Source organism: Mirounga angustirostris, unplaced genomic scaffold (genome assembly GCF_029215605.1).
Source record: "Mirounga angustirostris isolate CCGP_5_RB_7025 unplaced genomic scaffold, mMirAng1.0.hap1 SCAF_13, whole genome shotgun sequence".
NCBI lineage: Eukaryota > Metazoa > Chordata > Mammalia > Carnivora > Phocidae > Mirounga > Mirounga angustirostris.
In genome coordinates this window covers 54,124,528-54,141,282 of record NW_026991721.1, presented here as the reverse complement: position 1 = coordinate 54,141,282, position 16,755 = coordinate 54,124,528, and the positions used below count along the sequence as shown (strand labels likewise).

The 16,755-nt window shown below is 56.9% G+C and overlaps 1 protein-coding gene across 3 annotated transcripts; it reads left to right on the top strand.

Moving 5' to 3' along the window:
• Positions 1-3,444: 3,444 nt before the first annotated feature.
• Positions 3,445-12,573, top strand: SERPINH1 (serpin family H member 1). 3 transcript variants are annotated; one of them, XM_045894461.3, is made up of 6 exons: positions 3,662-3,812; positions 5,336-5,379; positions 7,813-8,477; positions 8,864-8,962; positions 9,068-9,300; positions 11,580-12,573. In XM_045894461.3, the coding sequence occupies exons 3-6, from the start codon at positions 7,856-7,858 to the stop codon at positions 11,880-11,882; spliced, it is 1,257 nt and encodes a 418-aa protein (XP_045750417.1). In that variant the 5' UTR covers positions 3,662-3,812; positions 5,336-5,379; positions 7,813-7,855; the 3' UTR covers positions 11,883-12,573. The 3 variants fall into 3 exon arrangements, with proteins under 3 accessions (XP_064432986.1, XP_045750416.1, XP_045750417.1); XM_064576916.1 differs by lacking the exons at positions 3,662-3,812; positions 5,336-5,379 and adding an exon at positions 3,445-3,577; XM_045894460.3 differs by lacking the exon at positions 5,336-5,379 and having other exon boundaries at positions 3,648-3,812.
• Positions 12,574-16,755: the final 4,182 nt, after the last annotated feature.

The following is a 16,755-nucleotide window of genomic DNA, read 5'->3' as shown; positions in this document are numbered from 1 at the left end:
GCCCCACACGGGGCCTCCCACCCTCCGACGTGGCAGCTTACAGGACAGCCCTTTCATCGGAAGGGCCCACACTCCACAGAGAAAATCAGAGATCGCAGAAATTGCGTTTCCCTGACTCATGCTTTGGGCTGCGAGCATATTCCTGGCTTCCGGACAGCATCTCAAAGCGCAGCCTGTGATAGCCCTGACCCTACTCTGAGGAAGAGGTTCCACCATGGACTGGTTAGCCGAGCCTTTCTTGGCCCGTTTTATCCCATGTGAAAAGGAGAAAGGGATTACACTTCCTTCCAATTAGCGTCCTATAATTAAGAGTGAGATACGGTTTAGGTGCCCAGGACGGCCAGCCATAGCAAAGTGACCCATAAACGCCATTTCTCAGTCTTTCCCTTTCCCTACCTTCCCTTGGACAAACCGATCTAGTTCAAATCCCTGTGCTGAATGCAGCTCCATGTATGCCCTTAAACACTCCACTGAGCCTCCCTGACCTCTGGGGCGCCTGGGTGGCTTAGTGGGTTAAACATTCAACTCTTGATCTCAGCTCAGGTCTTGATCTCAGGGTCGTGAGTTCAAGCTCCACACTGGGCTCCACGCTGGGTGTGGATCCTACTTAAAAAGAAAATAAAATGGTGACATTCTTACTTACTCTGAAAATATTAAATACGGGTATGCTGAGCACTTAAATGATATGTTAGTTTTTGTCCTAGGATTCTACAGGGCAAGGACTGCATGAATCTAGCCACTGGAGCCAAAGAAAGCTGTTTCTGTAATCTCTGGCAAAATGGGGTCTGCTGATCTGGCTGGGTCAATCAGAAGGTGGTTTGGGGGAAAGAGAGCTGGGGGTCCAGCACCTGGGTTCTGGCCCAGCTCTACCTCAGACCTGCTGTGTGACCTTGGGCAACTTTCCATCCCTCTCAGGCATGGGGTGGGGCCGAGGGCAGGAACAGCTCCTTCAGGAGCCAAGGCACTGGAGGAATCCAGACCTGAAATGCTGGAGAGTCTCTCTGCAATTCAGTCTTTCCTCCCTCCAGAAAGAGTGCTTTTTCCAGAATGTGCAGCCTGGAAGTGTGGGGGAAGGGCACAGCCGGGCCTGGGCTGGGCTCAGAGCTAAGAATAATGTGGCAAAGGCTCTTGACATTTTTTTGCTGATCTTGGAAATTTAAAGGAGCCATTGTCTTTCTTCAGGGAGGCGGTGCTTGGGGCCCCCCAGACTCAGGCAGCCGCTTCCCACCACAGGCGCTCTGAATGAGCTTACCCAGTTCCTCTTCTGAGCCTGCCCTGTGCTGGCTACTGGGGACTCCTAGAGAGAAGGCGGCCCGGGTCTCCAGAGACACTCAGTGAGACTATAGGATGATGACACAGAAATAATGCCATAGCGGAGGCTTCTGACCCAGTTTGGTCTTCAGACCTAGCCTTCTCCTCAGGCCTCAGCTTCTCTCTCTGTAAATGGAGGGCATTAGTCCTTTCTACTCTGACCTTCTAGGATTCTGGGTTTATCCAGCAGCAGGAGCCTCAGTTGACCCTTCCCCCTCAGGGCCAGCACTGAGAGTCAGAGCATTCTGCTTACCCCGAAAGCGTTGGTGAGGCCTCAGAGAGCTAAGAAATGGAGCAGTGTGGAGGAAAGGAAATCTCTGTGGGCTTTTGACATCTGGACCCACCGGAAACCAAGACCTTTCCTTTATTCTACCAGTTTTGATGGACTCTTAGTTCACGGGCTGATTACCTTGGAGCGCCAAGAGGGTGGGGTATGGCCTGTGACCCAGGTGGTTTCCTTGGATAGCAAGGACATATCCTTAAAAGCAATACACAATTGAGGCAGGAAGAAGCACATGAAAACCAGGACAGCCACTCCAAAGAGATGGACACAACACTAAATAGGAACAATTTTGTTAGTGTTCGGACCTGTCCTAAGAAAGAATACTGGGCCGCCTCTGTGGGACTTGAACTCCCTGTTCTAGAAGATGCTGTGCACTTGCCTTTGGGATACTGCAGAGAGGCTTCTGCCTGGGGCCGCACACAGGAATCCATGACCTCTGAGAAGCCTTGCAGCCCAGAGCCCCTGCTCCTTTTCTTCTAAGATTCTCTGAGATTTACCACCCTACGATTCTCTAGATGGAGATTCAAAGATTCCATGGGGATTCAAGGAAGATACCAGCTTCTATGGTGGTCACTTTTGGATTCAAGTCCTCTCCAACTCTTTAACCCTGACTCAGAGTCCGAAGCTCTTGGAATCGAAGATTTCCCACCGTCCTTGTAATCAGACTTGAAGTAGCAGCACCTAACCCAGACTTCACAGTCACCCCCCCACCCCTACTGCTGGGGACCCAGATGATTCATCCACTGGTTGCTGGGATTCATTTGCTCCCCAAGAGCCAAGGATGCACTTGGAAGAAAGAAGACACTCAGCACAGCTTTCTGATTGGTTGAACGAATGAGTGAATGAAGTGTCTTTCTACCCTGTCCCTTCCTCTCCATACCGTGCCAGTCTGTTATCCATCATTTCACTATTAGAAGACTTGTGGGAGGTAGGGGGATGTCCTAAATAATCTTCTGCCTTCTTGAGTTCCCTACTAACATGCACATTTCCTCCTCATGTACATCCTTGAGGGCAGGGACTTTGTCCTGTTCTCAGCTGTGTCTTTAGCACCTAGAACAGACCTGAATACCCAGCTTAGCTTAGAGCTCCAAGGGACTATCAGTTGTAGGAGGGCGGGGTGAGAGGGGTTGATAGTGAGCCCTGGAGCCCTGGGAGGGGACCCAGACAGGGAGAGGGCAGGGATAACCAAGGAGAGAGGGAGACAGACATACAGACCAGGGAAGGGGGGAAGGAAGCAAGCACCACATTTCACAGCCAAAGTAGGGACTACGGCCTAGAAAAGGAAAGTAACTTGCTTAGTAGGATCATACAACGTATTACTTAGTGGACAGCCAGGGTTCTCCTTCCTGTGCACCCCTCCAGATCCAGCCAAACCATGACGTTCCCGGAGTCTCTGCCTCTATCACGACTTCCCAGACTTGGGGTCAGGTATTGGACCGGTTAGGATCCCTTTTCCCCTCAGGGCTGTCACTGAGGTCCAGCTCCGTCAAGGTGTTCAGGATAAGCTGCGGATGGAGAAAGATGCTGCCTCTCAATTTCTGATCACCTCCCCTAAGACAAAGGAGAGGGACCCTGACTGAGGAGGGGGTGTGTCAGGGGACCTAATTAAGTCTCCGCTCTAAAATGGGGGGAGTGGATCGCCTCGGGGCAGAGCCCCTGCAAGGGAAAAGGCTGCTGGAAGGGGTAAACAGGCTTGTGGGGAGGAGGGTGCTCCTCTCCGGGGAGCTGGACCCTGGAGCTCAGTGTCCCCTCCAGCTCAGCGGTCCTAACTCCGCCCTCTCCCCCGCCCCCGCCCCCCCCCCCCCCCCCCCCCCGCTCCGGTCCCCATTTCCAGGACCTCGGAGGTCCGGAGTCTCCGCAGTGTCCGCGGAGTCCAAGAACACCAGCGCGCTGTGCAGGTCGTGCAGGTCCCAGCGCCCGACCTCTCTGCGGGGGTTCCCCGCGCCCCGCTCGGTGTGGGGGGCAGTAGGACCCAGGGGCCGGGTGAGAGCCCGCAGAGGGAGGGGCGGGAGCCGGGGCGGTCTGGGGGAGGTCTTTGGGTTTTTTTGGCGGAGCCGGGGCGCCCTCCGGAAGCTTTTCCAACTTTCCAGAAGTTTCTCGGGACGGGCGGGAGGAGGGGAACGCCATATATAGACCTGGGGAGCCGGGAGCGGCGGAGAGTGGAATCCGTCCGCGGCTCCAGTGGGACTCTCGTCCGGCGCCAGCCCGCCCGGCCCAGGTGAGGGCGAGGGCCGGCCTGCCGCCGCGGGCGCTTTGGGGGTGCTCCTGGGAGTGAGAGGGGGCGGGAGGCCCCGGGGGAGGGGTTGGGGCCCAACCCAGAGCCCGCAAACCGGAGTCCCTGGCACCTTGGGAGCCGCTGGAGCGTTTGGGATCGGGAGCCTGGGGTGGATGGTGATGGCTGAGTGAGCCTGTAGGGCTAGGGTGGGGCGGGGAGTCGGGCACTGGGAGGCTCGGAAAAAGTGCGGGGTTCCACAGAAGTATGGGGCAGGGGTGGTGATGGCAGAGAGGAAACAGTGGGGCTGGGAGCCAGGATGCCGAGACTCGCCCCTGTGCAGGAACCAGAAGGTAGGAGATGGGGTCTGGGGCCCTTTCCAGTAGGGGTAGGAAGCCAGGCCAGCTTTGCAGTTAAGGGCGCCTCCGCCTCTGGGGCTGGGGCCCAGGGGACAGCAGGGGTGGGTGGACCAGTCTCCTGACGGGTTTGGTGGGGGTGGGGGAGGGGTGCATCTGAGCCTCCTGAAAGTAGGGTGGTAGGAAAGGAGGTGAAATAGTCTAGGCTTTCCCCGGGCGGGGGGTGTCTTGGGGTCCCTACAGTTTGGGAGGAGTCACCAACGGTGGCTCCCTTTCTGCTCAGCAGCCTGCATGTGTAGATGTTGGCAGCTAAAGGAGTAACTTGACCAGCACCATCTCCCCCACCTCCCTCCAGAAAGGGGGTGAGGAATCCGCAGGGTCCTTATCCCCCCACCCAGGAGGGGAGGGTTAGCGGACTAGAAGGCTTTGAGTCACCCGCTCTTAACTCTGTCCATTGCCGCCTGGTTCTTGGAGTAACTGCAGGGTTAAGGCTACTACGTCCAAAGGCCAGGGTACCCTGCCCCCAGCCCAGGGACATTCCTGAGGTGGCTGGAGTGGAGGAAGAATAAAACCACTTCCAGCATGGCCAAGAGGCCTGGCCCCTCCTCTTCCCGGTTTCCAGCAGGTCCCTCTGGGCTCTAGGGCCCGGATGGAGGCTGGAGGCCAGAGGAAAATTAGGGGGCCTTGGTTCCCTGGAAGTCTCTGGCTGGTACCACACCCTCCTATCCTCAGATGGTTCATCTGCCCATCCCCCCTTCCTGAGGCCTCCCGAGCCACTCCTTTTGTCTCTGGTCACTGGGATTCCCTGCAGAAATGTTTTTTTTTTTTTTTTTTTTTCTCCCTGTGTAACAGGATACCCCATCCAGGCTTCCTCAGGGGCTCTGTGGGTGCTTCTGGGAGGAAGGAGCCCTGAGCGGGGAGGCCCAACCCCTACAGATCCTGTGCGACCTGGGGTGGCTCCCTGCCCCTCTCTGGCCTCAGTTGCTCCCACTGCACAGTGTGGCAGACAGCCTCCAAAGTCCCTGTGGATCTGGGACTGGGTCAGCCTCCTTTGTGCCACGGGCAGTGTAGCCAGGGTCCTGTTCGGGGTTTGGGCCTTCCAGGCCCCCCCTCACCACCACCCACCCCAACTCTGCCCTATCCCATTCTCCTCACTCTTCTGTTTTCTTTCAGAATGAAAAAGGCAGGCATTGACCTCCCTCTGAGGCAGTTTCAAGGTACTTTAGACCCCCTCAAGTGTTTGAGATCCTCTCTGGTGAACCCCCGAGAATTTGCTTCCCTTCCCCTCTTACAGAAACCCGGAATCCAGTCTCAGCTGAGTCTGGCTAGCTGTGGGCACAGCCCTCGGCTCTCTGAGCGTGTATTTTTCATGTCCTTTGTGGGACTGTGAATCGTCTAACCGTGGCCTCAGGGCTGGGATTTCTCTTTGGCAACGTGGGCCAGGCTGCAGGAGGCTGCCTTGCTTGCCGTGACTTGTCTTCCTCTGTGACTGCTGCTGGGATAATAGGGCGGCCCTCTCCACAGCCACGCATCTCCCTGCGGAGCCAGATGGGCAGACTGAAAGCCAAGGCCAGAGAGGCTCTGGGGCACCCCCTGGGACCTGAACCCAGACCTCCTGCTTCCCAGGCTGGAAGCCCCCCTCTGCCGGCGGATGGAGATAATTCTGTTTCCAGCCTGCCACGTCACTTAGAGCGGGAGTGGGAGCGGGAGCGCAGCTGTGTGGCTGTCTGAGGAATCCCCAACTAGTCATTTGGAGCTTTCTTGCAAGGCCCCTCCCAGTCCTTTGAAGTTCTGGTTGGCTGTGGGTGGGGGCTGTCAAGATGGTGTCTGCCACGTGGCAGGGCTGTGAGCTGGGCTCCTTGACTTTCCCAATGGGCCGGTAGTGGCCTCTGCCCGGGGTCTGTGCTCTGGCATCAGCTGTATGAACTAGAGGTGACCTTTGAATAGAGTGGCCCTATGCCTGTTGTCCTGGCGTAATAATTAGTAGCGCTCCATTTCATTTTCTTAGGTATCCTTGTTTGTACAATATTCCTATGGTCGTTATGCCTTTGAGGCTCCAGGCCTGGTGGGGAAGGAGCTCAGGCTGGGAGGAAGGTGGCCTGGGCCCTGGGATATATCACCTCCCCAGTCTGGACTCTGGGTAGGGTACAGGTCTCTCTGTGCCTTGCCTCGTCCTCCCACCCCTCTCCCCATGCATCCTTTGCTTCCCCTTTACACTGCACCTTCAAAGAGGTGGCAGCCCAGGGAGGGAGTACCTGCCTGGGTTCACAGGGTAGCTGTAGCAGTGGGGTCTTCCCAGAAACCCGGTGCTCCTGCAGGCAGGCCGAAGTCCTGAGAGTCTTCCACCAGGATTCTGAATTTTCAGACTTTCTTGAGGACCACGAAATGGGATCTGCCAGAGCAGTGGGATCCCAGCCTCCACTAGAGTCCTTCCAACCCTTCCCTTTGCCCTGTCATCTCCTCTCCTGTCCTGCATGAAAGTGGGGGGAAGTGTTCCATGGGGAGAGACTGTCCTGATTGGAGGCCCCAGGGAGGGGAGTGAGGCTTGTTTCAGGGGCCACTGCTACCGCTGTGATTTGGGAGGGGTCTTGAGGGCCACCCTGAAGCCCTAGAGCAGAGGGCCTGGGTGGCAGCAACTGTCAGATGGGAGGGCAGAATGGAACGTGAGGTGGACCCGGCTTCCTGCGGACACGCATCTGGCCAGCCTCCGGTGAAGGGGAGGGGGTGTCCTTGCTCCACCGAGCTGTGACTTACCCCTCCTCCAGTATCCTTCCTCTCAGGAAACCTATCCCCCACTCAGCTTGTGTCCTTGGATTTCCCCTTCACGCCAGGGACTGGGGAGGGCTGGGCAGGCCTGTCCCTGCTAGGACACAGGCCTTGGGCATGGAGACCTAGGCCCCGACAGCTTGGAAAATGGGGACCGAGGCCGAGAGAGGAGGGGACACACACTCAAGGTCACCCATGGGGCGACAGAGTGGAGCATCTGGGCTCCCCCACTTAATGAGTGAGCTAACCAGTGACTCATTAACATCTCAGGGCAGAAGGAAAGGCATGGGGTGGGGGAGGAGCAGGCCTTCAGCTTGTCCCGACAGGACATCCTTTGCCCAGGCAGCTGGGCTTCATGCAGACCCTCAGTCCATCCGCCACTTTTTTCTACTGGAAAAGGGGCCTGGGGTGGTATGAGATGAGAGCTAATTTTTATGCGAACTGAGGACCCTAAGTCTGGCCAAATGGCCCTGGTTTCTGATCGTTCCGAACAGCTGAGGCCTATTGTGTGCTAGGCCCTGGGGATACACGGGGAAACCAGACTGGCTAGATTTCCTGTCCTCTTGGAGGTCACAGACTAGTTAGGCATGGAGATAATGCATAATAAACTCATAAGACTCAGTGTTGTCAGTTCAGTGTAAGAAATCAATAGGGAGGAGATGGTGACTTGCTAGAAACCCTGTTTTGGATAAGGAGCTCAGAGAAGGCCTTAGAGAGAGTGGGCCGACTAAGACCTCGGATCTGGGCAGCTTTGAGTTAGGGCTGGGTTCCCCAGAACTCAGGGCTCTCTTGCTCCCATCTGCAGGGGACTTGGTGGCTGCCAGTAGGCTGGGGATGGTCGTCGGGGAGGAACACCCAGGGTTTCAGGGCCACCCTGTCTGCAGCCCTCACAGGTCCTCCGTGGTGCATCCAATCTGCCTCCCCGCCATGCGCTTGCTCCTGCTCATCAGCACCTGCTGCCTCCTGGCCGTGGCCCTGGCCGCCGAGGTGAAGAAGCCGGCGGCCGCGGCGGCCCCCGGCACAGCAGAGAAGCTGAGCCCCAAAGCGGCCACGCTGGCTGAGCGCAGTGCCGGCCTGGCCTTCAGCCTGTACCAGGCCATGGCCAAGGACCAGGCGGTGGAGAACATCCTGCTGTCGCCCGTGGTGGTGGCCTCGTCCCTGGGGCTCGTGTCGCTGGGAGGCAAGGCGGCCACGGCGTCCCAGGCCAAGGCGGTGCTGAGCGCCGAGCAGCTGCGCGACGAGGAGGTGCACGCGGGCCTGGGCGAGCTGCTGCGGGCGCTCAGCAACAGCACGGCGCGCAACGTGACCTGGAAGCTGGGCAGCCGCCTGTACGGGCCCAGCTCCGTGAGCTTCGCCGAGGACTTCGTGCGCAGCAGCAAGCAGCACTACAACTGCGAGCACTCCAAGATCAACTTCCGCGACAAGCGCAGCGCCCTGCAGTCCATCAACGAGTGGGCGGCGCAGACCACCGACGGCAAGCTGCCCGAGGTCACCAAGGACGTGGAGCGGACGGATGGCGCGCTGCTGGTCAATGCCATGTTCTTCAAGCGTGAGTCCGGAGGGGAGGGGCTGCCGCTCAGCACGTGGTGCCTAAATGCCTGACAGGTGTCAGGGCGGAGGGCGGTCGCAGCAGTGGCTGAGCTGGGGGTCCTCCTTCGGAAGGAATTCCCTGTCAAGTGGAAAGAGCCAGGCCCTGACTGTAGAGAGCCCTAGCTTCCGGCAGCATGGCCTGGGGCCAGCACCCCGGTTCCCCAAAGCTGGGAGCATGCACTCTGGGGGCTGGGTGCTCAGAGGGGGAGGTGGGCTGCAGCTGAGCCCCAAAGACTGGAACGAAGGCCTGTGGCAGAGAGAGAAATCCAGGGGGTGCAGTTGGGGGTGTGTGTCCCAAGTGGGGGGGGGCCTGTTTCTGACCCTGTGTTCTGCTTCCCACTATAGCGCACTGGGACGAGAAGTTCCACCACAAGATGGTGGACAACCGAGGCTTCATGGTGACCCGTTCCTATACCGTGGGTGTTACGATGATGCACCGCACAGGTGGGTGCCTGCGGAGCCGTGGGCCGAGCTGGGGGTGTGGGGGTGCTTGGGGCCTGGCCTGTGCCCAGCCCAGCATGCCCAGCGGCCTCTCTGCTCTCCTCCCAGGCCTCTACAACTACTATGACGACGAGAAGGAGAAGCTGCAGATCGTGGAGATGCCCCTGGCCCACAAGCTCTCCAGTCTCATCATCCTCATGCCGCACCACGTGGAGCCCCTGGAGCGCCTGGAGAAGCTGCTGACCAGGGAGCAGCTGAAGACCTGGATGGGGAAGATGCAGAAGAAGGCTGTCGCCATCTCCCTGCCCAAGGGTGTGGTGGAGGTGACCCACGACCTGCAGGTGAGGGGGGGCCCCACTTGGAGGCTGCAGGGCCTGGAGGAGAGGGGTGCTTGGGGCACCCATTCATCAGCTCCGCACGTCTATCCTGAGTCTCTGTGGGTGTCCAGGCAGGACTGGGCACTGCTCGGGGAGGAGGTATGGGACCTGCCCCTGGGAACATGATGATGACCTCGGTAGCTAAATACAATTGGGCGCCTGCTGATGCTAGACGCTCTTCTGAGCACCTCACGTATATTAAACTTCTAATGCTCAAAACAGCTCTGGTAGGTAGGACTATCAAGCTCTTTACAGATGAGGAAACGGAGTCTCAGGAAGGTTAAACAGCTTGTCCAGAGTCACACAGACGGTAGCTCAGGGGTCTGGCACCAGGCCGCCCCGATCTTGCGCTGTGCCGCCTCGGAGAGTCTGAGGTGCCCCCAGTGGGGGGCTGTTCGAGCCGACGGTCGACCCCCGCGCAGCAGTAAGACCAACAATGGCCGTCAGCCGTGCGGCCCTAGCCATGACTGGAACCCGAATCCGTGCGCTCAGTAGTATTGTCCCCTCATGACCACCCTGGGTCTCCCGAAGCCGGGGCTCGCTGAGGCCACCCTGGCTAGTCAGTGGTGGGGCTGCAGTTAGCCCTCAGGGTGAAAACTCAGGGTGGCCTTTTTGTCAGTCGGGAGAGACTTTTGTACCTGCTCCAAAGGGGAAGCTTTTATCTCTGTCCTGCCTTGGATGCCGGAAAGGGTTCCTTGGCAAGCTTCTCCCTCACAGAATTCACTCAGACTCACTGCTGCCGCCGTGGACAGAAAGCTTGAGATGAAATGGGGCGTGGGCTCCACACCACAGGCTCGTGGCACTTGTGCGGGATTGAGCTGCGCTTTCCAGACGGGCGCCATCCCTGTGTCCTGGGCCTGTTCCAGGCCGTCCCCAGCTCCTCCTCCTGCAGTCGCTGCTATCTGACTCCATTATCCCCTTTTTTCTCCCGTGTCTTCTTGGAATCCTGGGTGGACACACCAGGCCAGGGGGTACACTGAGTGGGGAAATGTGATGCGTGTGACTCGTATAGGGTCACTGGGACTGGAATCGCTGTCTCGGGACCCCCTGACCCTCAGGACCCCGCATCAGGTGCCCGTTTGGCCCTGCTGGGGAGGTGGGCTGTTCTGCAGAAGCCTGAACTCCGGGGCTGCTGGTGACTAGGCGGCAGTCCTCCACGGCTGCGTCTTCCTCACTGAGAGCCAGGGAGGGTGTGGGACCCAGGCCCTGCCCTGGGAGAGCTCTGAGCCAGGGGCAGGAGACAGACAGGCCTAGACACGGAAACAGAGAGAGGCTCTGGTGCTGAGCCGCAGGGAGGCAGGGCTGCAGTCTTGGGGAGAGGGAAGGCTTCCTGGAAGACGGGGTGGTTAAAGCACCCCACCAGGATGCGGGTAGGCCATCGAGACACCGTTGTGGGTGCCGGTGGTTCATTGAGGCTGTTGGATAGGGAGTGGGGTGAGGCATGCTAAGGGGTGAGGCCGAGCTGCAAGCATAGCTCACGTGTGAAAGAGCTGGTACTTGGCTTCCAGGGCCTCTGCAGAGCCACGGAAAGTGTGTGTGTTGGGGGCGGTGCATGTTTGCGGGGGTGTGTTTTAATTTTTTATTATGGAAATATATACAAATATATTAAAAATAGATCAGTGTAATGAGGCCTCATGTATTCATCACCCTGCTTCAACCATCATTAACTCATGACCAGTAACGATTCACCTTTATGCACCATCCTCCCCCATCAGATTATTTTGAAGCAAATCCCAGGCATGTATCACTCTGGACAGGTTTTAAGCCCCAAGGTTATATGGTCATAGCTATCCTTAGGCAAGTCTTTCTCACATTTTGAGTGTGCCAAGAATTACCTAGAGGTTTTGTTAAAGAAGGTTCCCGGGTCCACCCCCAGAGATTGTGATTCAGTGGCTCTGGGAGGGAGTGGGTCAGGAAATGTGTGTTTTCTATAAGCTCCCAGGTGGTGCCCAAACTGGCTGCCCACGAGCCCTACTTTGAGAAGCACTGACCCAGATTGCTCGCCAGGACCAGGGATAAATTCTGCCTTTTCCCCAAGCCTCAGTTTCCTCATCTTTGAAGTGGCGATTAGAAGCTCTTTGAAAGTTGTCGTGTCCGAAGGACCCACATCACGTCTAGCACATAGAAGGGGACCAGGGGGGGAACAGACAGGGTAGGAGGTGATGGGTGGTGTGAGCAGAGGGTGAGGGTCTAGGAGTCTTGCCCGTTGTGGCCTCACCTGGCACCCCCCCTTGGTCCCACAGAAGCACCTGGCTGGGCTGGGTCTGACCGAGGCCATCGACAAGAACAAGGCAGACCTGTCACGAATGTCAGGCAAGAAGGACCTGTACCTGGCCAGTGTGTTCCACGCCACCGCCTTCGAGTGGGACACAGAGGGCAACCCCTTCGACCAGGACATCTACGGGCGTGAGGAGCTGCGTAGCCCTAAGCTCTTCTATGCTGACCACCCCTTCATCTTCCTGGTTCGAGACACCCAGAGCGGCTCCCTGCTGTTCATTGGGCGCCTGGTCCGGCCCAAGGGTGACAAGATGCGAGACGAGCTGTAGGGCCCCGGGGTCACGGGATGGCAGGAGGCAGCCGAAGTCTCCTGAGACACATGGGTGCTATGGGTGGGGAGCTGAGGTACCGACCTTGGATGTTCCATGGGGTGGGGGTGGGGAAACAGAGCAGGCTTCCTGTGTGTCTGAGCAGATCTTCCCAGGCAGAATTCACTCTGCTTGGACGTGGGCCCCCAGATACCATGATGGTGAGCCCAGACACCCCACATTCTGTGGGACCTGGGGCAGTCATTGTGTCCTGCCCTCAGAGTCCTGGGATTAAGCCTGCCTCAATCAGTGTTCATATTTATAGCCGAGTGCTTTCTCATCTGTGAGATGGAATCGAGCTAGGGGGGTTCAGCCCAGCCCTGTGGAGTGGGGGCCCTCTTTCCCTGACCCCACCATCACCTCAGCCCTCTCTCCAGCTCTATTCCAATCCTCTCCCAATTCCCGTCAACTCTAAAATGAGGTGCTGCAGCCCCTGGCCCAGGCACCCCCACAATGGCCCTGGCCCCAGAGAGGGGGATCAGGAACTAGCTCATGGGGGGGCTTGTGGGCAGACTCTGGTCAGGCATCATGGGGATGAACTTTTTTTTTCTCCTTTTGTAGTTGTTCAAAGTGGGGAGGGTGGGGGAAAATGAGCCTTTGTTGCCGTCAAACTAAGAACTTATTTGTACAATTTTTTTTTTCAATAAAACTTTTCCAGTGAAGTTTTTTTGGAGCATGGAGGGTGATTGGATCAGAGATTCCCAGGTCATTCTTCCCAGGGACAAGGGCTCCTTCTGTGGAGCCAGGGCCCATCTCGGGCCCTGAAGTGCCGGCCGGTGACTGCAGGCCGGGTCTACACCGACTCGGGCAATTTGGTTCCGGCTACCCTGGAGAGGTGGCTGCAGGGCTGGAATGGAAGTGCTGGGCCTGGAGCCCAGGGCGTTCCAGACTTGAACGCTGGCTGTCCAGTCTGTAACCCCCTAGCTTTCCACTTGAAGCTGACCTCGTCCATATCCAGGGCCAGACTACAAGCTCGGGCTGCCTGACTGGGCAGGGCTTGGGCAGGAAGGAGCTGGTGGGAGCCTGGTTCTGTTCGGGTTTGTAGCAGGAGGGTCCTCACACCTGTTCCCTCTCATGGTCCTTGGGGCTCCCGACACCATAGCTAGGGAGGGGCAGGGTGGGTGGGATGCACGGGACAGAAGACCCGTGGCAGAGGAGTGGAGGAAACTGGATTTGATCCCCATCTCTGCTGCTTGCTGGCTGTGTGATCCTGGGCAGATCACTCCCTCTCTCTGGGCACCTCTCTGGCTTCCCTCTTCCAACAACTTTGCCCTGGGTTTATTGTCCAGGGAAGGAGTCCCCGCCTAGCTGGACAACACAGCTGGGGTCCTTCCACGATGTGAATGGGGGCTGCAGAAGGGCCAGTTGACTCCCTCCTATTAGTACCACCACAGAATGTTAACACAGCTGTCAGAGCTCCGGGTCTGTCCTGTGCTGTGGGCCCAAGAAATTAGATCTCTGCTCTCAAGGGGCTTCATTTGGAGGTGGAAACTTAGAGTGACAAGTGGGCTCACTCCTCACTCTTCCAGTGATCATTCTGTTCCCAGACTTGCCACACTTATCCCCTGCTTCAGGGCCTTTGCACTAGCCCTTCTTTCTGCCTGGCAAGTGGTTCTTTGCCAAGGGTGCTTTATTTGTCATCCAGAACTCAGCTTGAATGTCATTTGCTCATCAGGGCCTTCCCTGATAACCCAATATAAGCAGCTCCTCCCCTACCTCAGTTTCTGTACTATGTTTTCTCATTTTACTGACCCTTTAATGCTGTGAAATTTTCCACCTATTGACGCATTCCCGGTCTGTCCCCACTGCTAGAGTGGAAGCCCCACCAGAGTAGGGACCATGTCTTGTTCACCCCTGTATGTCCTGCACCTGGATTCAGCATCATATACACGTAAGACACTAACGTATCTGCTGATTAAGTGAAGCAGTTGTGCTCAAGGGTGCAGGGGCTGTGGGAGCACAGAGAGAAGCCATGACTGCCATGGGGAGATAAGGAAGGCGCCCAGGAAGAGGGGACATACGGGCTGCCTTGAAGGGTGAGTCGGTATTTTTTTTTTTAATTAGAATAATGATTTAAATATCAGCTGGTACTACCTTTGCATTTTGCTTCTAACATCATGTTTGTGCCAAATGCTGTGTTGGTCACTTGATATATATAATTGTATCCAAACCTCTTTGCAGCTTGGCGAGGTGGGAATTATCTCTGTGTTAGTGGTGGGATGACCGAGGCCGAGGGAGGTTAAATAACCCGCCCGAGGCCCCACAGCACGGCCAGGGGGGTTGAGCTGGAATTGCTTCTGGTACTTTGGCTAGTTCTCCCTCCATGCCACCCAGGAAGGGCAGGAGAACTAGCCAGATTCTAAAGGTGCATAGCCCTCTTTCAGTCTATATACGTCATCCCACTTTCTCCCCACAATAGCCCAGTTAGGTGGGAAGTCATCCTAATCCTACAAGCGCAGCTCAGAGATGGGCAGAGACTAGACGAGGACTCAGGACTCCTGGACCCAGAGTTCGGCCTGCAACAGCTCCCTCACCAGCTGGGAGCTCACAGTGAAAGAAACCAGGCCTGGGTGTGGGCGCCACCCCGATGACACAAAGGGGGCCCTGAGGCCCTGAGGCCACTGGCTGCCGGGAGGTGGTGAGAGGTCTGTGCTCCCGCCTCACAGTGAAGGGTGGAGTCGCTGATGTGGAGGGTGGCAGAGGGGGACAGGTCAAGGGTGGGCTGGGGCCGGACACCAGGTCAGTGCCTCCAGTGGCCCATCCAGGTCCTGTGTGGAGCTTTCCAATGGAGGCCACTGGAGGGAGGTCATGTAATTCCCACCATGCTGCTTGTTAAAGTCACCGAGAGAGGACTCTGCTGAATTGTGGGGGTCCTGGATGTAGGGCAAGGGTGGGGAGATGGGGAGCGCTGACTACGTGCCTGGCCCTGCTGTGGATGATCTCATTTATTCCACAGAGCTTCCCTAAGGGGTAGCTACTATTTATCCCACGTTACAGATGAGAAAACTGGCTCAGAGAGGTGAAGTGGCCAGCCCAAGGCCACCCAGCAGGTCAACGACAGAGCCTGGCCTCTGGAAACCCAAGTCTCCGGGCTGCGGAGGAGTGGTCGTGGACAGGAGGCACGAGTGCCGCCCTTGACAGTCACCAGTGGGATTCCATGTGATCTTAACCCCAGCCCTGCGGCAGAGAGCTCATTATCCTGCACCTGTGGAAGAGGAAACGGACCCCAGTTGAGACCTTGAGAACAGGCCCTGGTCTGCCGGTATCCTGCGGCATCCTAGACCCAGCACAACGCCTGGTGCAGAGGAAATGCCTAAGACATGCTCGCTCAGAGGATGTGGTCCAGTGGGTGCTCGGTGCTTGGCGGCCAAGGCATCGGAGCCTCACAGACCTGACCTGTGGCCCTGCATCCTGGCTTTTCCCTGGCACGATGGCCTCGGGATTCCGAGAGGATGAAGGCAGGAGCTAACGCCCTGGGGCCCAGCATCATGTCACCTCCATCACATTCTGTCAGTCAAAGCAAGTCGTGAGGCACGCCCACATCCCAGGGGTGAGGAATAGACTCCATCTCTCGATGGCAGGAGCAGCAAAATAGCATGAGCGTGTTTTCAGTCTACCCGCCAGGGGCAGGCAGTTCTCCTCAGGCCCCAGTCCCCTTGTCTCCAGTCCCGCAACGGGAGTTCGATGCTCACCTGCCTCAGGGGGCTAGTTCCGGAGTCAAGTCCGGAAGGAGGAAGCGTGCACATCCACAGCATCGCAAGACTTTGCTAATTTCCATCAGCACAAAATCTAGAAGACATAAGTGGGAACGTCTTCTGTGGATGCTAGTCCATGGAGGGAGAAACATCATTTCATCGGCCTGAATTAATTAATTAATTAATTTTAAAGATTTTTATTTTTTTGACACAGAGCGAGAGAGCACAAGCAGGGGGAACCACAGGCAGAGGGAGAGGGAGAAGCAGGCTCCCCGCTCAGCAGGGAGCCCGATGTGGGGCTCGATTCCAGGACCCCAGGGTCATGACCTGAGCTGAAGGTAGATGCTCAACCAACTGAACCACCCAGGCGTCCCCTGAATTTATTTATAATACAGGATACGTTTACCTGAGATCCTAGATTCAGTGTGCCAGTTGGAGCAACGAGGGGTGGTTTTCTTAGCTGGCTGACTGAACCCCAGATTCAATCGGGAACTGTGCTTCATTGATGTTGAAATGCCAGGAATTTCTTGCTGTAAATAGAGGAAGGAACCCAAAGACTAAGGGAGGGTGAGGTGGCTTTACCCCGTGTGACCCACTCACATACCCCCTAGCCAAGTTTCACACTCCTGACTTCCTCTTACAGAGCCTGTAGGAAACTTCCTTCAGCAAGACACTGGGAACGACATTAATGAGGGGAGTGTCTTGGAAACATGATGTGCTACTTGTTCTCTGCAGGCTGGGGATGCTCGCAAGACATGCTGCCACAGAAATGGGCTCCATAATTTCAGTGGAAATGCTGGGGCCCCAGGAGAGCCGAGCATACACAGCAGCACTTGGCCTTCTGGAACATCAGACCTCAGGCAGTGATCAGAAGGGTCTAACTCACAGATATCTTCAGCAGAGGTTAATTGTTCCAAGGCCAAATAGGACAAAAGGGACCAAACAGGCAGCCTCTAAGTCCTCCTTCATCTGTATAACAGAAGCAACAAAACAGTAAACAAACAGACCCTTCCAGGTTGGGCTATGGAAGCCCCACTTGAGCCACTATGAGAGAGAGCCTCAGTTCTCCCCCCGGCCCAAAGCCCCTTGAATGGAAGAGGGGCCAGTATGTTTGAGAGTGAACCCTTTGATGACACCCA